Source organism: Aotus nancymaae, unplaced genomic scaffold, assembly GCF_030222135.1.
Source record: "Aotus nancymaae isolate 86718 unplaced genomic scaffold, 86718_ANA_hifiasm-v0.15.2.pri h1tg000072l, whole genome shotgun sequence".
NCBI classification, from domain to species: Eukaryota; Metazoa; Chordata; class Mammalia; order Primates; family Aotidae; genus Aotus; species Aotus nancymaae.
Window position 1 is genome coordinate 15,792,934 of NW_026988487.1, and position 25,088 is coordinate 15,818,021.

A 25,088-nucleotide genomic window follows, 5' to 3' on the forward strand; every position below is an offset into this window, starting at 1 on the left:
TCATTAGAAGTGGTATTAATATGGATATCACTCTCAGCATATGATGAGAGAGGTGAAGTTTTTATTATTCAACCTTTACCCCTTCTGTGATATCCTCCTTCCTACTCCAGTCCCAGGCTTTGGATCAGCCCGGGTATGAATCTCAGCTTACTCATTCTCTATACATTAATTATGTATTCTGAACCCAAGTGTCCTCATCTCCAAAGTTGTGACAATTATGACCATTTTATAGGATTGTTTATAGGGTAAAATCTTGTGCATAAATCCTCAGCAAAGCATAGCTAACTGTCTCCTGACTTAGCTCCTCGTGATCATGCCTGATCTCTGGGGAAGCAATGAGTGAGAATTCCAAGAGCAGTTTCACAAAAATCTCCATGAGACAATGAAAGCCCAAGTCAACACTGTTAGAACCTCCCTTCCAGAGGATGGCATATAATGAGATAAGAGGATTCTTCTACTCCTAGATATTTAGGATTAAAACAAACAAACAAAAAAACATTTTTAAATTAGGGGAATTACACATAAAAATTCAGATCTCTGACTTCTCTTAAAGAATCAGAAGATCTGACCTGGTGCAGTGGCTCACACTTGTAATCCCACCACTTTGGGAGGCAGAGGTAGGTGGATCGCTTGAGGCCAGGAGCTTGAGACCAGCCTGGCCAACATGATGAAACTCTGTCTCTACTAAAAATACATAAGTTAGCTGGGCGTTGGTGGCGCACACATGTAATCCCAGCTTCTTGGGAGGCTGAGGCATAACAATTGCTTGAACCCAGGAGGCGGAGGTTGCAGTGAGCTGAGATTGCCCCATTGCACTCCAGCCTGAGTGACAAGAGCAAAATTCCATCTCAAAAAAAAATTATTATTTGTTTTTCCAATTTTCTTTTTTGAGATGTAGTTTCACTCTTGTCGCCCAGGCTGGAGTGCAATAACATGCTTGAGGCTCACTGCAACCTCTGCCTGCCGGGTTCTAACGATTCTCCTGCCTCAGCCTCCTGAGTAGCTGGTATTACACGTGCCCGCCACCATGCCTGGCTAATTTTTTTGTATTTTCAGTAGAGATGGGGTTTCATTATGTTGGCCAGGCTGGTCTTGAACTCCTGACCTCAAGTGATCTACCCACCTCAGCCTCCCAAACTGCTAGGATTACAGGCATGAGCCACTGCACCTGGCCAAATAATAATTATTATTTAATAAATAAAGGTTGCTTCATAGATTAGTTCTTGGGAAAATGGGGCCCAAGAAGGAGAATGTGATAATAACAAGAGGTATCCTTACTGGTGGAAAGGTTGAGAAGGGAGACACTGAGATTGTCACTTCTCTGCTGCTACTTCTAGTCCTATGGGTCAAAACCAGAAGAATGAATGTTGGAATTTCAGGTATCTCATAGTAAGTGGAAAAGACATTTGGGGAAAGGCAGTGGGGTCCTCTTTTGAGGCCTGGAATTTCATGTCCTTCTCAAGCAGGCTCACTTACAATTTCAGTGTTAATAATATACATAGTTTTTAATACAGGTTCTGTTTTTTCCAAACTGCAAGGCAAAATGAAATGCAATGACATTTACAATATTGCTGTGCTCTGTTAAAACTAGTTAATGTTTCTTACCTGTGCTAATGTACAAGGTCACTATATTTTATAAGGGTGAGGAAACTCTTTTCTTATGACTCGTAATTCGCAAGGATTGCTGTATGCCCTAGAACAAAGCTGATTCATAATTCTACTAGGTGGGGCAAAGGGATTACATTTTCAGTGTTTCTTGCCAACTCTTTCCAGCATTTAACTAAATTATGTAGGATCTTTTGAGAATTATAGACTTTTCAAGCTAACATGTACTTTAAGGATAAGGTTCTCCTAATCTAACCTCCTCATTTCCCAAAGGTCCACGAGAGTTTTTCCTGCCCAAGTTAACAGAACCAACACTAGAACTCTGGTTCCTGATTCCAGTTCCAATTTGATTTGTAAGTTTTCTGTTTCCTTTTCCATGTTTAAACTATCCCAGCCACCATTGCCTGAGATTTGTTTTTTTCTTTACAGTCTCATGGCTTCTACTTAATCATCTAAACGTTCAGATTTTTTCATAATCCAATTTTATCCCTGTAGCATTCTCCCAGGGTTTCCAGATTCTACTTTGAGAAATCTTGAGTGAGGAATGTGATCTGGAGGCTTCCCCACAAAACCCTGTGGGTCCTCCAAGAAGACAGAGAAATCTGTAACTCACAATCTGTAGCAGTCTCTCTCTCATCAATTTCATATTGAAATTTCCAAGGAAGCAAAGAGAGGCTAACAGGAGGATTATGTCTGTTCTTTTTAGAAACAAGTCTGCTGAGATTTCATACATTCTGCTAATTTCTTCTTTTTTGCTTCTATGTCAAGAAGACTTTTTACCACCTGTCTGATAGCAGATCTCTCTCGCACTGTGGCACATTTAGCTACTTCAAAATTAGATGAAAACAGTTTTGTTTTGTTTTTCTAAGAGAGGAGGAGCACAGAAGAGACATCAAAGATGATTCTGGCCAAGGCTGCCTCTCCCAGAAGCTCCCCCAGTTGTGTGGGAAGGAGAAGCACAAACTTATGGGGAAAAAAGAAGAAAGAATGGAGGTGGGGAAAGTCGATGATAAATTATAAGAGAGCTGCAGTTTAAACTGGGAATGTATAAGAACAGTACAGGCTGACTCAGAATTATTACAGATATCTCAACACAAATGACCATGTTCATTGCCACATCCAGCACACAAAATTTGTGACCATGTCAATACAATGAGATGAGAAAAATAAGGACATATGCTGAGTTCTTCATAATACTAAATTTATTCCATTTAAAGGAGCATCTTATATTTCGAGATTATATATTTCTTTCTTTCTTTAGTCCTAAAACACTTTTTATGAAACGTAGATTATAATTGATTTTTTTGTTTGTTTGTCTATTTTTGAGACAGAGTCTCACTCTGTTGCCCAGGCTGGTGTGCAGTGATGCCATCACAGGTCACTGCAACCTCCACCTCTCAGGTTCAAGTGATTCTCCTACCTCAGCCTCCTAAGTAGCTGGGATTACAGGTGCATGCCACTATGCCCGGCTGTTTGCCTTTTTAGTAGAGATGGTTTTCACCATGTTGGCCAGGTTGGTCTTGAATTCCTGGCCTCAAGTGATCTGCCTGCCTCAACCTCCCAAAGCGCTGGGATTGTAGGAGCTAACACACCTGGCGCCTGGCATAACTGATATTTTTAATGTGTTTCCTGAGCAACTTAAAACATTGATTACTATGTTTGTTGCCTCCCCCTCCTTTTTTTTTTTTTTTTGGTTTTACACTGATTTGTGAGACCAAAGTATCTCCTACCTAGAAAAAAACACACTAAACTGTAAATGACTAACAACCTATTTAGAACAAATCTCAATTAATTAATGTATACTTCAAGGAGAGGACTTAACGAATCTTACTTTTCATTCTTAATAGCTCTCTCCACAAAAGTGTTCCACAAGTATATCAAATTAGCCATAACAACTACTGTTAAGTGATTAATGAAATAGAAGTGACAGGAGTGAATTTAACAATAGCAATAAATACAGATGGGACTACATGAATTGTGGAGGTCCTGATGCAAAACTCTCTCTCTGTAGTCGATGCATCTCATCTTTCTCAACTGAAATGAATGAAGAAATTAATTATAATGATGATTATAGCAATAAGAAAAAAATTCAAAACAAAACCCATACTCCCTGACAACATGCCTTTGTTCTTGTTACCTACTACCCACTCCACGTATGCTGGAAACACTAAATGAAGCTGCAAAGAGAAGGCAGCATGAGGATGAAGGTGGCTCCTGGTCTTGTTGTAAAGGAGCATGGAGCAGTGGCTTCCGCCACGGCATTTGCATTGTGTGGCAATAGAATGCAGTTGCACATGCACTGGGCAAACTTGTTTAAAGAGAGACCAGACATAGGACCAAAGGTGTTTTCTGTTCTAGGGAACTTTTCAACCTGTCTTCCTCTAAAGTGGAGGCAGATTTTCCTCCACCTTCTATTCTTCTCTGAACCCCTTCCCCTTCCAGCACCTCCCATCTCTGGAGTTTGTCTAGAGTGATGCATATCACTGCTATCCATCTGCTTATTAGAAAAGCATTGGTCCCAGCCTAGAGTACTTACAGAGCTGTTTCCCTGTGAGGGTCTTTATCCTTCATGCAGAGCTAAAAGCAAACATGGCAATAAATTAGCCTGCTTTTTAAGGCCCTGGAGAAATATTTTGAATGCATTAAGATGGCTCAGGGACAGGTGCTGTGGAAATATAGCCACCTCTGCACTGGCTCAGGTGTCGTTTTGGGGGCCATACTAGTAATTTTTATTAAACACAAAGAAGATGTAACTCTTAGTTAAGATGCTTCCAGGATCTTAGATACCTGAGTATTTATTTTTTTACCGAAAAAAAAAAAAATGCTTAGGCTGGGCACAGTGGCTCACACCTGTAATCCCAGCACTTTGGGAGGCTGAAGTGGGCAGATCACGAGGTCAAGAGATCGAGACCATTCTGGCCAATGTGATGAAACCCCATCTCTACTAAAAATACAAAAATTAGCTGGGCATGGTGGCACGTGCCTGTAATCCCAGCTACTCGGGAGGCTGGGGCAGGAGAATCACTTGAACCTGGGAGGCAGAGGTTGCAGTGAGCTGAAATCGGGCCACTGCACTCCAGCCTGGTGACGAGAGTGAGACTGTCTCAAAAAAAAAGAAAAAGAAAAAATAAGCCGGGCACAGTGGCTCACGCCTGTAATTCCAGCACTTTGGGAGGCTGAGGCAGGCAGATCACGAGGTCAGGGGTTCGAGACCAGCCTGACCAACATGATGAAACCTGGTCTCTAGTGAAAATACAAAAATTAGCTGGGTATGGTGGTGCACACCTGTAATTCCAGCTACTTGGGAGGCTGAGGCAGGAGAATTGCTTGAACCCGGGAGGCAGAGGTTGTGGTGAGCCAAGAGCGTGCCATTGCACTCCATCCTGGGCGACAGAGGGAGACTCTGCCTCAAAAAAAGAAAAGAAAAAGAAAAAAAATGTTTTGTGGCTGAGCATGGTGACTCGTGCCTGTAATCCTAGCACTTTGGGAGGCTGAGGTGAACTGATGGCTTGAGCTCAGGAGTTCAAGACCAGCCTGGGCAACATGGAGAAACCCTGTCTCTACAAAAAATACAAAAATTAGCTGGGTGTGGTGGTGCATGCTTGTGATCCCAGTTACTTGGGAGGCTGAGGTGGGAGGATCACTTGAACCCAGGAAGTTGATGCTACAGTGAGCTGTGATCATGGCACAGTACTCCAGCCTGGGAAACAGAGTAAGACTCTATCTCCAAAAAAAAAAAAAAAAAAAAAAATGCTCTGGATTGGAATAGAAAGTGGAGTGAATTGCTTCTTGGGAGACATGGCTGCCCAGTTACTATGTGTTCCAAGGAGAATGCCCCTTGCTGAATGATGAACTCAGCCTAGGGCTTTCTGCCATATTTGCTCTCCTTTGGCACTGGATTAGCTGGCAGAGTCAAATGCATGGCATTAACCTATGCATGCACATATTCTGAATCATGCCAACCAACGAGGATAACCACTTAATAATTCAAACTGCAGCCAGGACATGTGGCCATAGTCCAGAGGTGAGCAGCCAATGCCATCTTTTTCATGCAGATCTCTGAATCTAGAGCAGATGTTCCTCCCTATATTTGTTTATTATACCACAGGTACCATAGCAACAATAAAGGGAAATTTAATAGGAAGGAAAATCAGCCCCAAATTCCCTACCCTTGCCAACACAGCTATTTTCAATTCAGGCTTTGCCCATGTGCACTTCTCTTCTTTGTAAATCTGTACTCATAATATACATATACTTTTTATTCCCATGAGCAACTGTATTTTAGAACACGTGGTAGAAAGACCAGACTCAACTTTGCCAAGAAGGATTCCTAACTGAAGTCACTTGTATTTCTAGCTTTCTGTCTTTATTCAGATGATGGCTTTTTACCTAAATAGCTCAGAATACTTAGATACCTTCATTATTTTCTTTCTTCTAGCAATCAGTCCAAAGCACAATGTCAGAAAGACCACAACACATGCAGCAATAATGGGTTCTGCTGGTACACTAGTGGTTTTATCTGTTGGAAATGCAAACACAGGGAATAAGAATGAACATTCATATACTTCCAATATGTCCCAGTATTCAAGACATAGTGCCTTGAACTTTACTTATATCATCCCCTTAACTAAATCTTCCCCAACAATCTAGAAAGGTAGGTATTATTGTCCTCATTTCACAGGTGAGGAACCAGGGCCTTTAAGAGGTTACAGTGCTTGTCCAAAGTCACAGAACTAGGCTGGGTGAGGTGGCTCATGCCTGTAATTCCAGCAATTTAGGAGGCTGAGGTGGGCAGATCACTTGAGGTCAGGAGTTCAAGACCAGCCTGCCCAACATGATGAAACCCCATCATCTGTACTAAAAAAAATATGCAAAAATTAGCTGGGTGTGGTGGCAAGTGCTTGTAGTCCCAGCTACTTGGGAGACTGTGGCAGGAAAATTGCTTGATCCCAGGAAACAGAGGTTGCAGTGAGCCAGAGTCATGCCACTGCACTCTAGTCTGAGTGACAGAGAGACTCTCTCTCTCAAAAAAAATAAAATAAAAAAATAAGTCACAGATCTAGTAAATGGCAGAGGTAAGTTTTGAATCCATTCCTTTGTGGAATAATAATGTAAAATGAGTAACTCCCCTAAAACAAGTAGACCATTTTGGGCTTCCTTCACCCACAATTTTTGCCACACACAGAGCAGAAGTAGATTGAAGTCAATGGTTTTGCCTGCATTTTGAAAAGCTCAGAATATATTGGGAAGTATTCCAGAGGGAGGGGAAAGAGAGGGCGGAAGGCTTTGAGAGCAAGAAGAGAAAGGGTGGAGAGCTTTCTGGATTAAGAAGGAGAGAGAGGTCTGTGGGCCTCAAAAGCAGTGGGGAGCCTTGTACCTGTACTGTGATGGTACCCAAGCAGGTGACAAGACATTATAGCAGGTGGCTGCAAAGTGCCTCTAGGGAAGTAGGACTCTAAGCATTAGCCTTCCTAACGTTGGCAAAGGTTTCTGCATCTCTCTAAATGTCATGCAAGGACAGAGAGCCTACTTCTAACTTGGACTAGGAAGAGGTTAGCAGCAACCACGGCCACCTGGAAGTGAAAGTCCACTCTTCTATTTTCTGAACAGCAGGCAAACCAAGAGCTAGTTTTTTTTGTTTTCGTTTTTGTTTTTGAGACGGAGTTTCATTCTTGTTGCCCAGGCTGGAGTACAGTGATGTGATCTCAGCTCACTGCTGCAACCTGTGCCTCCCAGGTTCAAGTAATTCTCCTGCCTCAGCCTCCTAAGTAGCTGGAATTACAGGCACATGCTACCATGCCCAGCTAATTTTCGTATTTTTGGTAGAGACGGGGTTTCACCATGTTGGCCAGGCTGGTCTCGAACTCCTGACCTCAGGTGATCTGCCTGCCTTGGCCTCCCAAAGTGCTGGGATTACAGGTGTGAGCCACCGCACCTGGCTGAGAGCTACTTTATTTATCAGTCACTACAGGCATAGTGCCTATGTTTGCAGGCTTTCTAAGAGCTTATGAAAATATTTGAGACCCAGAAAAAAATGATTGGCCTCAAGATATGAAAAGAACATAGCAAAATTAATCAACATTTAAGCATCTATAAAATGCAACCTGGTGTCAACTATAACCCAACTGTTAAATAATAAAGTTTAATCCATAAGAACCAAATGAATAACTTATTTATAACAAAATTCAAAATCTATATAAGTTATAAAGATTCTTTCAAAAATTTTGTAGCAGAAAGCACATATAATGTGTTTTTTTAAAAAAATATATTTGATTTATGATATGGAATGAAACTCTTAAAAGTAAAAGTAAAAGCCAGGCAGGGTGGCACACCTGTAGTCCCAGCTACTTGGGACTACAGGTCCCAAGCCCAGGAGTTCAGGGCTATAGCACCCTATGATTGCACCTATGAACAGCCACTCTTCTCTACCCTGGGCAACATAGTGAGACCCTATTCTTTTTTTTTTTTTTTTTTTTTTTTTGAGACAGAAGCTCACTCTGTTGCCCTGGCTGGAGTGCAATGGCTTGATCTCGGCTTACTGCAACCTCTGCCTCCTGGATTCAAGCAATTCTCCTGCCTCAGCCTCCCAAGTAGCTGGAACTACAGGTGTGCACACCATCATGCCTGGGTAATTTTGTAGTTTAGGTAGAGACAGGGTTTCACCATATGTTGCCCAGTCTGGCCTCAAACTCCTGACCTCAAGTGGTCTGCCTGCCTCGGCCTCTCAATGTGCTGGGATTACAGGTGTGAGCCATCACGCCTGGCCAACTGTTTTTTTTTTTAAGAGATGAAGTCTGGGTATGTTGCCCAGGCTCATCTCAAACTCTGGACCTCAATTTTCCCACCTGGGTCTCCCAAAGTGTTGCAATTACAGGCGTGACCCAGTGCACCTGGCAGGATCCTGTTTCTTAAAGTAAACACACTTAAGGTCAACAAAGGTTTTTAAGAGACCTTGTCTAAGTCCCTGGATTCTGATGCTGCCCAACGAGGGGAAGGAGCTTCAGTCATGGCTTAAATCAAATTTTAGGCATTTAAAGGAAATTTAGCATGTGCTATTTATTGTACAATTGAGTTTGTGGATTGACGTACAGTCGACGAATATTTACTGAGTGACTAATGTGTGTTAGGCACTGTGTTCAGCTCTGCAGAAAATAGGACAGATGTGGAAGGCTCCTCTGCCTTCATGGAGCTCATATTCTAGGAGAGAGACAGATATTAAACAAACAGATATTACAGATTAAGTATTAGAATGGAAACAGGGCCATGAGATAGCAAGTGAAGGGCAAAAGCCAGGGAGGAGGGGAAGAAGCGACTTCAGATACATTTAATTTCAAAACCCAGTCCCTGTATACCTTAAGATTATGAAATAGGGTTTATCTCTTCTGTCCCCATAACTGTATAACACACTAACCAATTATTATTATTATTATTTTGGAGACAGGGTCTCATTCTATCACCCGGGCTGGCGTGCAGTGGCGTGATCACGGTTCACTGCAGCCTCGGACCTCTAGGGCTTAAGAGATCCTCCTACTTCAGCCTCCTGAGTGGTTGAGACTACCAGTGCATGCCATCATACCCTGCTAATTTTTCTATTTTTTTGTAGCGACAGGGTCCCACTATGTTGCCAGGCTATTTTTGAACTCCTGGGCTCAAGCAATCCTCTTGTCTTGCCCTCCCAAAGTGCTGGGATTACAGGCAGGAATCACCACACTCAGCCTGTAATTACCTTTTTATCATTTTCCTGCTCTGGATAATTTTGGGGACTACATGGATTAAACTTTTGCCCTGTCTTGGCTGTTTCTAAAAATTCTTCTCCTGAAGCTATGGGTCATACCACTCCTATGGAGAAACTGCTCAGTGAACCTTTTTCTGGTAAGCCCTGGTTCTGTACTAGTCAGCTCTGGGACACACCCAAGGGCCCTCACCTTACTGGGGAGCCCCTCCATTTGCAAGATGTCAGAACAAAGGGGAAGTGAAGGTGGGACAATTAGGAAAAAAAAAAATCAGAATTCAGTCACAGGTTGGAATATTTTTACCAAGCCAGATAAAATGAAGCCACATGTGACAGCTCTTATTCTACGAACAAACTGAAGTAAACTACCTTACCCATTGGCTTGCTTTGGATTCCAAATTTCTGTTGAAAGTGACTTTGGTCTGGGCATGGTGGCTCATGCCTGTAACCCCAGCACTTTGGGAAGCAGAGGTGGCAGATTGCTTGAGCCCAGGAATTCAAGACCAGCCTGGTCAACATGTCAAGACCTCGTCTATACAAAAAAAAAATTTTTTAATTAGCTGGTTGTGGTGGCATGCACCTGTCCCAGCTATTCAGGAGGCCGAGGTGGGAAGATTGTTTGAGCCCAGGAGGATGAGGCTGCAGTGAGCTGTGATTATGCCACTGCACTCCAACCTGGGTGGCAGAGTGAGACCCTGTCTCAAAAAAAAAAAAGGAAAGAAAAAAGAGACTTTGGCAAGGGTAACTACATAAACACACCTCTCCCCTTGTCCTGTTTTATGCTCTCATTTGTAACCAGACCTGATATTTTCCTCCCCTATGCATCATGGCTAAATAGTCCCAACACATGGGCTAAATCTTATGCTCAAGAAAAGATCTGTGATGTAATTTGTAGCTTTGCATGGCCTCATTTAGGAGCCTCCTCACTGAGACATGAAGCCAGGAGAGGGCTCATGAACATCTTGGCATTTAGCCTGAGCCCCAGCAGCAGAGCGCTTATGCCACCAGCCAGGGAAGTAGCTAAGCAAGAAGAGATAAGAAAAACCAGTTGGTTTGGAAGAGCCCTACCCAAAATATGTTTCTGCCCACCTGAAAGCCAATGTACTAAGCTGGCATCTTGTTTGCCACATATGCTGTATTTTTTTTTTAATGTGACACAGAACAATTATGATTTCTTCTTAACCAGGAGGGATATAATTTCCTGGTCTCCAAGTGTGGTGTTTGTAGTCAGTCACGATGGCAGGGCATGAGGCCCACCCTTCCATGCTTTTGTGGTCCAAAGGGATAGCCACAGAGCTTTTTCTATCCCATGGTTACTTAGGATATTTGTGGGCTTGTTTTTTTTTTTTTTTTTTTTGTTTTTTTTGAGACGGAGTTTTGCTCTTGTTGCCCAGGCTGGAGTGCAATGGCGCCATCTCAGCTCACCGAAACCTCCACCTCCCGGGTTCAAGCAATTCTCCAGCCTCAGCCTCCGAGTAGCTGATATTACAGGCATGTGCCACCGTGCCTGGCTAATTTTGTTGTTGTTGTTTTTTTTTTTTTTCAGTAGAGACAGGGTTTCTCCATGTTGATCAGGTTGGTCTTGAACTCCCGATCTCAGGTAATCCACCTGCCTCGGCCTCCCAAAGTGCTGGAATTACAGGCGGGTTTGGTTTTTAAAACAAGTAGCCCCTGGGCATATTGCTACTGCTCTGCAGAATGAATTTATCATGCCATAAATCACAGTGATGGGTATTCAACCACCAGCAACTCTTCTTCCCCACCAGCCGCTCTGTTCATATCACATAACCCTTCCCCTCGCAGGGAAGGAAATAAGACATCCCATGGTTACATCACCACAACACTTCGGGCAGAGGTTCAATTGGCTTCCTGGGGACTGGCAAGACTGGCAATGAGGGGGTACAGGGAGGCAAATGACAAAGTGAATACTGTTCTAACAAGATATAGGAGTCTCAGCTTGTTGGGCCGCTCCTGGGATACTGGCGTGAGACCAGACAATGTGTGAATAAGCATTTTCGGCATCTGCTTCCCCAGGTATTTTGCCTTTCTCTTTTTGTATGAGCAAAAAATATGAGGAGGGGAAACCCCTCAGAGCTTCATTTGATCTGTCATTGTAGAGGTGATAACCCTGGGTAGATGAAGCATAATCCAAGAGAAAGGGCTTTCTTCTGTCTTATTTTTCTCCTACTCTCTCTGCTGATTAGCCTACAGGTTAGAATTTGAGTTAGGAGTGATTACAGAGATCTATTTTCTTATCTAGTCCTAATTTTTCTTCTCTCTGTGTCTTTTTACTTCTCTTCTGTTGTTATGAGGCTGTGAACTCCGAAGTCTAGTTGCTATACACCTTGTTGCCCAGAAGAATTCGTGGAAATTCTCCTCCCTAAAAGCCAAGCAGAATTGTTTTCTATATTTGGTTCTAAGAAAGGATCTTTGCTCAAAAAACAGTGTCCTATATGGAATGGGCAAGATTTCCCTAAAAGGATGGACTAGGATTCTTAGTGGAAAAATCCTTGGATGGGGATGATTCTCCAAAGAAAATCCTAGCTACTAATCATAACTGTTATTATTATTTATTGTCACCAAAAATATTTACTGAGCATCTAATCTGAGTTTTGCACTGTGCTGGGTATTACTTAAAAAGAGTGTTACCTTTAACAAACAGGTGAAAGTCCAAGCTCTCCGTTTTCAGAGGTGACTTTGCAATACAACTGTAGGTTCCATTGTCAGATTTCTTGACTTTGGTGATTGACAGCTGAAGAGACTCACTTGTCTGTTGGATTTGGTGATGGCTTTTCTCTAAATCCAGGAGACTACTGTTTTTGTACCACATCATTTGAGCCTGGGGGTTGGCTTTCACATTGCAATCCAACTTCACATTACTGCCTTCCTCAACCGTTTGGAAGTCATTTCCACTTAGGAGAGGAGGAACTGCAAGACTCAAGCATTTAGATTTAATTAGCAGATAAGCAATAGTTCACTGTCAGAGATCAAGGTCTTCCTTCAGTCTATCTCATCCGGTTATTTATTCATTTGACAAAAATTTATTAAATACGTACTGTGTGCCAAGCCCTGGGGTAACAAGGGCAAATAATAGTTCCAGTTCTAAATCTCATACAACTTTTAATGTGATGAAGAAGACAAACCATGAACTAACATAGGATTATGAAGATAATATATATAGTAATGAATCTATGACAAGCAATTTGTAACACTACCCAAGAGTATAAGCCTTGAGTCTTTGTTCTCTGAGAATTAATAAAACGAGCTGTATTAGTGTTGCACAAAACAGTACAAAATTCAGAAGACATACATTGCAATTAGACCTCATTCCATCCACACCATTTATTGTGACTTTGAGACAGTTAACTAACTGCTAAGACCTCTGTTTCTCACATTTAAAAAAAATGGGATAATCATACATCTCATGAGTTGCTGCAAAGATTAAATAAAGTAATCCCTGTAAAGCATTTGCCACAGTGCTAGCTTTATTATTACGGTGGTGGTGGTTTTGAGGGTTACTCTCACTGTCTGTTTTTGCATTTTCTCTAACCATTGCCTTGGTAACATATTTACCAATGCATCTTTGTGTTTTCTCAGTGATCCTCTAGAAATAATGTCCCCCTTCCAGAAAGTGTTCTAAGCATGACAACTCTGGCATCTGTGGAAGGCAGCTGAGTCCCCTCTCATTGCTCCATGTGAGCAACTCCTTATTCCCTCTACAATAAAGGCAGTTGTAGACAATGTATATCACCTTGCATATTCTGGCAGAGGTGCAGAATAGTAACGAAATGGTTGGAGAGTGGAACTAGGAAAAAGGTAGAGGCGGAAAAGGAGGAAAAAGGAGCTTGTATAATCTGCACGCTGAATAATTAGACTCTGAGTAGGCTGTGCTATTAATAACGCTCTCAGAAGAATGACATTTTGTTGCTCTTTGGAATGAGCTTGAATTCTGTATCATTTCCAACAAGGATGTTATATGGTATTCAGATATGTAGGAAGCTGCTGGAATAGAGAACCTAATTGCCAAATAGAACAATTCCATTTGTGGACAGATTCTGTTAGTGATTTCTTTTTATGTAATGATTTGAAATTAATTTAAGCATATCAGTATAAGTGAATATCCCCTCTCTAAAAATTAGTACATTTCAGATAAAGCTAAAGTCCAACCTGGTCACTTCCTGAATCTCCAGAGATACCCACTGCTATGAGTTTGGTATAATCCTTCCCTATATTTGTTTTCTCTTAAATAGTTTTCTCTACCTATAGTGTACTCATAGGAAATATATGGTATTATTTTAGGAGCATGGGAAGGATTTACATAAAATACTTCATTTCTCTCAATAACTTGCATGCTTTTTGGATGTATTTATATTGAACCACAGAGATCTAGCTTATTGCTTTTAGAGTGCTATCGTATAATGTATGCCTTTTTAATCATTTGTGTTTTGATGGGCATTAGGTTTTCATGTTAAAATATTAAACAATGCTACAATAAACATCCTCGTCCATATCTCTTTATGCTCATGTGCATGTATTTCTCCAAGGTTAATATCTAGAAGGAGAAATGCTGTGTCATAGGATATGCACAATTTAAATTTTGATAGGTATTACGAAAGAGGTGTTCTCAATTTAAACTTTCAGCAATGATGTATAAGAAAACCTGTTTCTCCACATTCTCCCCCAAACAGTGTGTTATCAAGCTTCCATTTAGTTCTTAATCTGCTATTTATAACAAGAATGGTACTGCCTTTGAATGGTACATAATATCGTTGTCACATTTTATGAGCTCATTTTGATTTATTTGTTGATGAGTTTGTGTCAGTGTTGTCATTGTGGATTACTGAGCAATTAACTATACACACACATACCCACACACTTAGCAACAGTGATATTTAGGAGATTGTTATAAAGACGATTTAAGAAGTGGATTGAGGCTGGAAAACTGAAAACTATTCTTTTTTTCTTTGAGACAGAGTCTCACTCTGTCACACAGGCTGGAGTGCAGTGGTGCGGTCTCGGCTCACTGCAACCTCCACCTCCTAGGTTCAAGCAATTCTCTTGCATCAGCCTCCTGATTAGCTGGGACTACGGAGGCATATGCCACCATGCCCCGCTAATTTTTGTATTTTTAGTAGAGACAGGGTTTCATCATGTTGGCCAGGCTGGTCTTGAACTCCTGACTTCAGGTGATCCACCTGCCTCGGCCTCCCAAAATGCTGGATTACAGGCGTGAGGCACCGCGCCTGGACTAAAAACAATTTAAGTAATCAAATCACATTGTCGGCATTTCTGCCTTGTCTCCCTTAAGAGGGTTCCATCAGCCTGGGCAACATAGTGAAACCCCGTCTCTACAAAAAAATGCAAAAATCAGCTTGGCATGGTGGTGTGCACCTGTAGTCCCAGGTACTTGGGAGGCTGAGACTCCTGTGCAGATCACTTGAGCCTGGGAGGCAGAGGTTATAGTGAGCTGAGATTGTGCCACCTAACTGACAGAGTGAGACACTGTCTCAAAATAAAATAAAATAAAATAAAAAGTTTCATGGAGTAAGCACTTAAGCACTAGATTAAAAGCTTGGGAATTAGTGTTTTGTTCTCAGCTGCAGCTATGATTTCAGCCCCTATTCTGGGCCTTAATTTCCTTAGCTGTCTTTTTTTTTTTTTTTTTTTTTGAGACAAGGTCTCATTCTGTTGCCCAGGTTGGCACAATCACACCTCGCTGAAGCCTCAAGCTTTTGGGCTCAGATGATCCTCTCGCCTCAGCCTCCTGAGTAGCTGGGGCTACCAGTGTATACCACCATGCCCAGCTAACTAAAAACAAATTTTTTTTTTTGTAGGAATAGGGTCTCACTATGTTATGTTTGTAGAGATAGGGTCTTTCTACCAAATCGTACTGCACCATCCTACCTCACCCATCACCATACCATCCACAGCATTCTCATGCAGAACCAGCTTTTCACCCAACGACCCATGTGATCACATACATAGTATCACTTGACAGTCCCCTAAGCCTGTACAGTCCCATCAATGGGTTACCAATACCTGGAACCCGTGCATTGAAGAGCTTCACGTTTTTTTTATTTTAAGGTGAGGTTTGATTCCCTAATAAAAATCTTTTTTTTCTTTTTCTTTTTTTTTTTTTTTTGAGATGTGGTCTCTGTTGCCCAGGCTGGAGTGCAGTGGTGGCATCTCAGCTCATTACAACCTCCGTTTCTTGGGTTCAAGCAATTCTCCTGCCTTAGCCTCCTGAGTAGCTGAGATTACAGGTGCCCACCACTGCGCCTGGCTAATTTTTGTATTTCTTGTAGAGGTTGGTCAGACTGGTCTTGAACTCCTGATCTTCCAAAGTGGTGGGATTACAGGCGTGAGCCACTGTGCCCCGCCATGAAAATCTGTCTAAGCAGCATACAAAAGCTAGGCACTACAAAGGAAAAGACTTGTAGCTTTAAATATATAAACATTCAAAATCAATATGGCAAAAAAAGAACTAAAAAAATTTTCAAAAACAAATAGGAGAAATACTTAAAATTCAAAATGACAAAGGTCTAATGTCCTTAATCTACAAAGCCCTTGTACAGATTAATGAGAAAAAGCATAAAACCCAACAGAAAAAAAAAAAAAAAAACGAGTTAAGGATACAAGCAGGCGTTTCATTAAAAAAAAAAAAGGCCAATATACTTATGCAAAGGTGAACACTCTCATTCTTAATTTAAATAATGTAAATAGGCTGGGCTCAGTGGCTCATGCCTATAATCCCAGCAGTTTGAGAGGCTGATGTAGGCGGATCACTTGAGGTCAGGCTAGAGACCAGCCTGGCCAACATACTGAAACCCCTGTCTCTACTAAAAATACAAGAATTAAAAATTAGGCAGGCGTGGTGGCACGTGCTTGTAGCCTCAGCTACTCAGGAGGCTGAGGCAGGAAAATTGCTTGAACCTGGGAGGCGGAGATTGAAGTGAGCCGAGATCGCGCCACTGCACTCCAGCCTGGGCAACAGAGTGGGACTCTGTCTCAAAAAAAAAAAAAAAAAAAAAAAAAAGGAAAAGAAAATTTCAAATGAGGCTGGTAAATTCTTAGAGTTTGATGATATTCAGTGCTCATGAGGATGAGGGGAAATAGGTACTCTCATGCTTTGTGGTGGGAGCATAAATTGGGCAATTTGGCAATACCAAGACCTAGATTTCAATTACCACTTCCTGTGTTACAGACATGAAAGACCCACTAGCCGTTTCTTCTCCCCTTACTCACAAGTAACATTCAGCACCACCGAAATGGACACGGACTGATCCCTCCCCAGCCTGCAGGTAAAGCTGATTCCGTTGTCATTTTCACTGATGGAAGAGACACATACAGAGCTGGAATTGATTTTGTTTCCAGATTTCAAATCCACTCTCCCTGTTTCTCGGTACCAGAGCAGTTCTTCTTCTCCGGTGTGGTTTTGAACAGCACATATCAGAGATTCTTGGGAGCCAGGTGTAGTATCCAGGATATAGTTCTCAGTTTTACCATTCACAGTTAAAACAGAACCTGGGAGTATAGGGAGAAACTATTTAGATATACAGCTATACAGATAAACAACCTAAATGCCCATGAACAGGGGATTGGTTAAATAAGTTATGTACATCAGTAGAACAAAATAAACTCTCAACAATTAAAAACAGTCATATTGCTCTATATGATTTTATAACGAAAAATATTCATAATGTATTGTTAACTGAAAAGGAAAAAGATGAAAATGTGGTCATCAAATTTTGGTGCACATTGGAATCACCAGGGCATCTTTTAAAAAGTACTAATGTAGCCAGGCCCTGTGGCTCATGCCTGTAATCCCAGCACTTTGGGAGGTGGAGGTGAGACCATCGCTTGAGCTCAGGGGTTCAAGACTAGCCTGTGTAACATGGTGAAACCCCCGTCTCTACCATTTAAAAAAAAATTAGCTAGGTGTGGTGGTGTGCACCTGTACTTATAGCTACTCGGGAGGAAAAGGTGGGAGAATCGCTTGAGCCCAGGAGGTGGAGGTTGCAGTGAGCCAAGATCACACCACTGCACTCCAGCCTGGGTGATAGAGCAAGGCCCTGCCTCCAAAACAAAGTACTGATGCCCGGTTCTCATCCCCAGACATCTGATTAGTTGACATGAGTGCAACCTGTGCATTGTGTTGTTTAAAACACCGCACCCACCTGCCCCCAGGTGATTCTAATATGCAGTGAAGTTTGAAAACCACCAGATTAGAAACCAATACATACAGAATGATCGTGTGTGTGTGTGTGTGTGTGTGTGTGTGTGTAAATATGGAAAAAAGACTTGGGGAGAAAATCTCATATATATTGAATATACACACATACATATGTATATGTATATACATATACACATACTATATTTAATTTGTTTACTTGAAGGGGTTGAAAGTAGGAAAACAAGGGAATGAAATGGAAAAATAAGGCATAACATTAGGTAAAAAGGCAGAATATAAGTTAAAGCTCTAATAATTACTACAACTTTATCAAAGTTGCATATGCTTACGGGTAAGAACTGATTTGAAAACACTTTTCTGATTAAATGATAGGATTATGGACAAATTGGGTCTTGCATCTATAATGTTTTAATATTGTTTTGGTAGTGAAGAAAAATACAAAGATGTTTAAGTAGTGGGGGTCTGTGTGGTAGGTTTAAGTTGTGGGGTTTGTCTTCATGTGTTGGGTGATCAGGATACATAGTTTTGTTTCTTCAGCTCTGACTTTTAGAAATCTATTCATTGCATAGTAATACACCTGAATTTCAGTTTTTATTTTCCTGTTTTAAAAGTAAGTAACAAAGGCTAAAAAGGAATTTTATCTTTCACAAACTTGCACCCCAGATAATATTTAATATATTCTATAAACACATTAATCTTCCTTTTAAAAAACTTACGCTGGCTGGGCACGGTGGCTCACGCCTGTAATCCCAGCACTTTGGGAGGCAGAGGTGGGTGGATCACCTGAGGTCAGGAGTTCGAGACCAGCCTGGCCAACATAGTGAAACCCCATCTCTACTAAAAAAAGTAGCCAGGTGTGGTGGCGGGCCCCTGTAATCCCAGCTACTCAGGAGGCTGAGGCAGGAGAATCACTTCAACCTGGGAGGTGAAGGTTGCAGTGAGCCGAGATCTCGCCACTGCATTCCAGCCTGGCAACATGAGTGAGACTCCATCTCAAAAACAAAAACAAAAACAAACGAAAAAAAAACTTAAGCTACTTGTAAAGATAATGGTATTGTTGTCTAGTATATTTTTAAAATATGGAAGAATATGTACCAAAATATTGAGTGATTGTCATCTCTGGATGAAAATATTTGGGGGGATTTGTACTTTATTTTTTTATAGATGGCCTAATTTATTTTACAATGACTATGCATTACTTTTAAAATCAGAAAAGAGTGGTGGGGGAGCAAATGCTGGAAAGATTTTCATGTGAAATGGTATGTTTAGATAAACAGAAGATGATTTGAGGTAACATTAGTAATAAAATGCATTCAAATGTAGGAGGATTCTGGTGGTGGCTCTGGAGAGAACAGAATATTTCACCTTGTCTTGTAATAATAAAACCCTGAAAACAATATTTTTCCGTTTGACTTCTTACTGTTATCTGACTCATATACTGTGAGCCATGCTAACTGCATAGTCATTCCAATTTGGAATTTAAGGATATATCCAATGCCCAGTGATCATTTTTCTTAATCAGAAATTTTTCTTTATCTAAAAAGAGGCCAAAAAGAACTTTAACTTACTTGTCATCTCACGTGGCAGAAATAAAATTACTAAGAGAAGAAACCTTCCCATTTGCACGATGACACTGCGCTTCCATGCCATCTTCAATGAGTTAACGTCGGATCTACTCAGGGAAAAAGAGCACAGTTGGTTGTGTACTTTGGTCTACAATGAGTTTGTGAACCTTCCTTCTGTCTATTGCGCATTTAAAGTGAAGTCCCAGATGAATCATCACAACTATAACGGTACTACTTCTAGCTTTTAATTAAACAACCCTGTCTAAGTTCAAAGTACATTTAGTAGTAAGAAATTTTTTTTAAAAGCAACATGAAGAATACCCATAAGGAAATAGGCTGTGACAGATAGACCAGCGTTAGGGTGCCCCGGGGAAGACAAAACCAGTCTTCCCTAGAGAAACAAACAGAATGAAACTGTGTCATTCTCAGACAGTCCCTACTGAACAAAATAATTCATGTTCTGAAAGCTTCTCTTGGGTTGTTTTTGTAAAGTTTTTCTCTGATAATAGAGAGTTTTTGAGAATATTCCAAATCCCATAGATTCAAATGGTGTGTACTTAGAAAAGACTCAACTGAAACGTGGCTTCTAGTTTTAAACCATGTTAATCTTGGCTTTCTCCCACTATTCTCTCTCTCTCTCTCTCTCTCCCTCTTGACCCGTATGGACTAAAAATAATAAATAAAAAAGGGATCCTTTCTCCCTTCTCGCTTTTGCTTCAACTCTTCCTAAGATATTCTCCACTTCCATCTGGGAAAAAAACATATATTGATTACTTCCTTTCAAGAGTACTACTATAAATATAGTGGAACCACATATGGAAAAGTTTTTGTGCAACAGGGACTGTGCTAAGCACTTTACATACATTATTTCAGTCACAAGCCTCCAACAACCCTCTTGAAATAGTTTCTATAGATTTAAAAAGATTGTGTAATTTGCTCAAGATCCCATATATAGTAAATGTCAAGGTCAGAATTTGAACCCAGCGCTCCCAAGACCACCATGCTCTTAACTACACTACCACCACCCTACTCTTTTTTTTTTGGAGATGGAGCTTTGCTGTTGTTGTCCAGGCTGGAGTGCAATGGTTCAATGACCACTCTCCGAAACTTCCACCTCCCGGGTTCAAGCGATTCTCCTTCCTCAGCCTCTCAAGTAGCTGGGTTGATTACAGGCATGCAGCAGACGCCCGGCTAATTTTGTATTTTTAGTGGAGACAGGGTTTCTCCATGATGGTCAGGCTGGTCTCGAATTCCCGACCTCAGGTGATCTGCCCACCTCAAGCCTCCCAAAGTGCTGGGATTACAGGCATGAGCCACCACACCTGGCTTACTATACCCTACTCTTAACAACCCTCCTACCCAATCTACTGCCTAGATTAATATTCTTTTCCTTTAAGAAGTTGCTGTTAGGCTGGGCACGGTGGCTCATGCCTGTAATCCCAGTGTGATCTGGGAGGCTGAGGCAGGTGGATTACCTGAGGTCAGGCGTTTGAGACTATCCTGACCAACATGGTGAAACCCCATCTCTACTAGAAATACAAAATACAAAAATACATTCCTACTAAAAATACAAAAAAAAAAAAAAAAAAAAAAATTAGCCAGGCATAGTGGCGGATGCCTGTAATCCCAGCTACTCGGGGACTGAGGCAGGAGAATCACTTGAACCCAGGAGGCGGAGGTTGCGGTAAGCTGAGATCATGCCACTGCACTCCAGCCTGGGTGACAGAGCAAGACTCGGTCTCAATAAGGAAAAAAAAAAAGAAGAAGCTGCTGTTAATCCCTTCCACTCCCTGGCCACTTGGAGTTCTCTCCCCTTAACTTTCAAGAGCTGAAACACACCTATGACTTCTCTCGACCTGCTCTACTCCTCCGCTGTCCCAGGCATGTCCCGACAGGAATAAGTTTCATTCATCCCAGGCCCACCCTTTCTGGCAGACAAGCCTGCATCAATCTTTTTGTAAGATGCAATTACTACTAATATTGATTCTTTTGTAATTTTAAATATTTGCCAAGAAGATTTCTATCTATCACAGTGTTGTAACAGTGATGATTTCAGAATGTAGTCACTAGTAGTTTTCTCAAGCACGCTCCACTACAGGTACTCAATAAAAACTGCAAGTGCAGGCTTCTTGGCAGACCTCACCCCGCCCTATTAAGGGGGCGAATCTGTGTCTTCTCTTTCCCTCCACTCCACTGAGCCAGTGACTTTTTCAAAATGTATTTCCCTCATTTGGCTTGTTTTTAATCTGTATGACTGTCTACTTTCTATATAAGACAGTCTTACCACTTACCTCTTGAGCTCCGAGACGCTGACTTCCTTGGCCAACTGTTTCTCCACCTGAAAACCCTAAATGCTTTCCCTGTTACAATCCTTTATAATGCTTGAATTTGAACACTTTATGACAGTAGGGTCAAATAAATAAGATAACTTGGGTTCAAAGTCTGTTTCTCTTTATGGAGTCCTGAAGAAGACAGTAATTGGGAAAGACACCTTCTTAAGATCTGACTTTCTATATGTACCTAGGTTACTAGGTGGGGCCGGATATTACTAACAGGGATGTTTTATTCTAAGAAAGCCTGAACTTGCACAAAAATCTGAATATTGTCATATTCAAGTAAGATGACTGCGTTTTGATCATCTACTAGTCTGGGGATTGTGATGGGACAAATCCAAGGAGAAGTTTGACTTTCACAGCAGTGAAAACATTGGAAGATTCTACACAACTTAAATAATGCTGGAAAAGTCTTAGTTACCACTAGTAACTCAAACCCTACACATAAGCTATACCAAGCCAGGCATGGCAGGCAACAATTTTTTGTTTTTTGAGGCAGGGTTTCACCCTGTCACCCAGGCTGGAGTGCAATGGCACGATTGAGGCTGACTGCAACCTCTGCCTCCCAGCCTCCCAAGGAGCTAGGACTACTGGTGTGTGTCACCATGCCCAGCTAAACTTTGTTTATGTGTATATTTTTGGTAGAGATGAAATTTCACCATGTTTCCTAGGCTGGTTTTGAACTGGCCATAAGCAATCTACCCACCTTGACCTAGGGAACAGTTTCATCCCCTTGAGGCTCTCACCTAACTGGGGGATCCTTACACTACACGATGTTTGTGGTATTGTTAACAACGCAAATTTTATCTGCCAAGTACTATTGTTCCCATTTACACAAAAATATAACAGAAGAATACTTATAGTTATCCACAGATTTTTTTTTTTTTTGAGATGGAGTTTCGCTCTCGTTGCCCAGGCTGGAGTGCAATGGCGCAATCTTGGCTCACTGCAACCTCTGCTTCCTGAGTTCAAGCGATTCTCCTGCCTCAGCCTCCCAAGTAGCTGGGATTACAGGCATGCACCACCATGCCCAGCTAGTTATCCACACATTTTAACACACGGCTGAAGCACACCAGCGATCTGCCTCTTACTAGTTGTGTTACTTCGAAAAGTTATTTTACCTCCATGAGCCTCAGGGTCTTCATCAATACAATGAGAATAGTAATAGTAACCTCTCTACAGAGTCACTGTGAGGATTAAATGAAATGAAGCATGTGAAGCTGCCACACAGTAAGCTCTTAGTAAACAGTAGCTCTTATCACTATTATTATTAATATAGGCTGGGCAGGGCATCCTAAATCAACATAACCTCACTATAGCATTCCTCAAGCAAAAATCAGAGCTAAGAGCAGCTCCTGTTGGCTGGGATGCAAGTACCACCTAAGTAAGCTCTGAGTTTGCTTTTTTTTTTTGAGACGGAGTTTCGCTGCTTTTACCCAGGCTGGAGAGTGCAATGGCACAATCTCGGCTCACCACAACCTCCACCTCCTGGGTTCAAGCGATTCTCTTGCTTCAGCCTCCCTTGAAGCTGGGATAACAGGCATGCACCACCAGGCCCAGCTAATTTTGTATTTTTAGTAGAGAAGGGGTTTTACCATGTTGGTCAGGCTGGTCTTGAACTCCTGACCTCAGGTGATCCACCTGCCCCGGCCTCCCAAAGTGCTGGGATTACAGGCGTGAGCCACAGCGTCTAGCCCTTGAATTTGCTTCTCTAGGGATCCAATACTGTCATTTTAAAATTAATTTAGCAATAGAGTGGTGTCTTGGCTCTCGGTCCCTCCAAAGCAGACCCTGAGACAGAGCTTTGAGTGCAAGTAGTTTATATAAAGGTGATCTCGGCCAGGCAGTGGCTCACGCCTGTAATCTCATCACTTTGAGAGGCCAAGGTGGGGTGGGTAGATCATCTGAGACTAGGAGTTCGAGACCAGCCTGGCCAACATGGTGAAACCCTGTCTCTACTAAAAATACAAAATTTAGCCACACAGTAGTGGCGTGCACCTGTAATCCTAGCTACTCGGGAGGCTGAGGTGGGAGAATCCCTTGAGCCTGGGGGGCAGAGGTTGTGATGAGCCGAGATTGGGCCACTGCATTCCAGCCTTGGCGAGAGTGAGATCCTGTCTCAAAAAAAGAAAAAGAAAAAGGTGATCTCAGGAAGCATAGTAAGGAAGTAAGATAGGAAAGGGAGGAAACTAGTAAATAATGTGTTAATGAACAGGTTACTGCTGTGAGCAACTGTCCCCCTGGAGCCTTGGACAAAGTCTGTGGAACACACCTCAGAATCAACTCCTGATGGGGAAGGAAGCATCAGTATTTATCACCAACTTCTCTCTATCTCCTGCTGAGGGACACTCTCAAGGTGTTGACTCTCTGGCACTTTCAGCGTGCCCTGTGAGGGCAGAGTATACTCTCTCAAGCTGGCCAAGACGTCCATGCAAATGCTCAAGGAGTCACTGGCTATACAGGAACTCGTTGCAGGTAACTTCTAGGTAGGCCCAGGGGATGTGGGTAGAGCACTACCAGCAACTTCGACAACTGGATATTAGGAAATAATGGTTAATTTTTAGTAGTTGTGATAATGGTATTGCAGTTCTATATAGACTGTTCTAATTCTCAAGGGATGCCTGCTGAAATATTTATGGGTCAAGTATCGTGATCATTGCAACTACCTTTCAAATGATTCGGCAAGAAGAGCAAACGCACACACACAAAGCAAATATAGCAAATGATAACATTTATTCAATCTAAATAGGGGTCTATAGATCTTCACTGTACTATTGTTTTAACTTTTCTGTATGACATTTTTGTGACCAGAATGTTGGGGAAATGTATTTAGCAGATATTTGTTGAGTATCTACCATGTGCTAAGTATTCTAAGTATTGGGGATGCCAACTGCAGCCAAGCCAATATGGTGGCTTTGTCATGAATTAGGGAAAAGACGGCTTCTCTAGTCACTCTACTGCCGTCTGTGAAAAATTGTTATAATAACTCTACAAAGCTATGATGTCTGTAAGATGAATGGTGCTTCCAGCTCTCCAAAACATTAAATGGTGATACATAGATGAGTAAAACAAGCTCTGGGCTTTTGAAGGTCTTACATTGTAGAGTCGGACATTAATGAGGATCAGGAGCCATGCAGAGTGGCCTCAGGTGCTGAGAAGGTATTTCAGATAAGAAAAATAGTATCATAGTGCCCCTGCTGGAGAGTCAAAGAAGTCATGTGACCTGTGCAAGGTCATATAAATCCCTGGAACATTCCTCTTATTTCTAGGGAACATTCCTCTTTTCTAGGGAGAAATCATTTTTCTGTGAGTAGTTAAGCCCAGTAGTTAACCATTAAGCCTAAGTAGTTTGGCCGCTTGGAGTATTTACAGAGTCCAATACTCCAGCTTTCACAAGTGGCTTAGACCAAGAGAGAGACAGGAAAAGCAGCCTTGAGTCTGAACATTCCTGGGAATAAAGACCAATCTGGCAGGGTGCAGTGGCTCATGCCTGTAAACTCAATATTTTGAAAGCTGAGGTGGGTGGATTGCTCGAGTCCAGGAGTTTGAGATCAGCCTGGGCAACGTGATGAAACCTCATCTCTACAAAAAATGCAAAAAAAAACTACAAAAATTAGCCAGGCATAGTGCCGTGTAGTCCCAGCTACTTGGGAGGCTGAGGT

The 25,088-nt window shown here is 41.8% G+C and overlaps 1 protein-coding gene across 1 annotated transcript; it reads right to left on the reverse strand.

Annotated features, from left to right (window-relative positions):
- Nucleotides 1–2,784: 2,784 nt before the first annotated feature.
- Nucleotides 2,785–21,464, reverse strand: TMIGD1 (transmembrane and immunoglobulin domain containing 1). The gene is made up of 7 exons (XM_064367660.1): nucleotides 21,385–21,464; nucleotides 19,097–19,200; nucleotides 16,583–16,861; nucleotides 11,987–12,265; nucleotides 6,021–6,124; nucleotides 4,142–4,182; nucleotides 2,785–3,639 (listed from the first exon to the last, which is right to left on the reverse strand). Exons 2-7 carry the CDS (start codon nucleotides 19,176–19,178, stop codon nucleotides 3,636–3,638), a joined length of 789 nt encoding a protein of 262 aa, XP_064223730.1. The 5' UTR covers nucleotides 19,179–19,200; nucleotides 21,385–21,464; the 3' UTR covers nucleotides 2,785–3,635.
- Nucleotides 21,465–25,088: the final 3,624 nt, after the last annotated feature.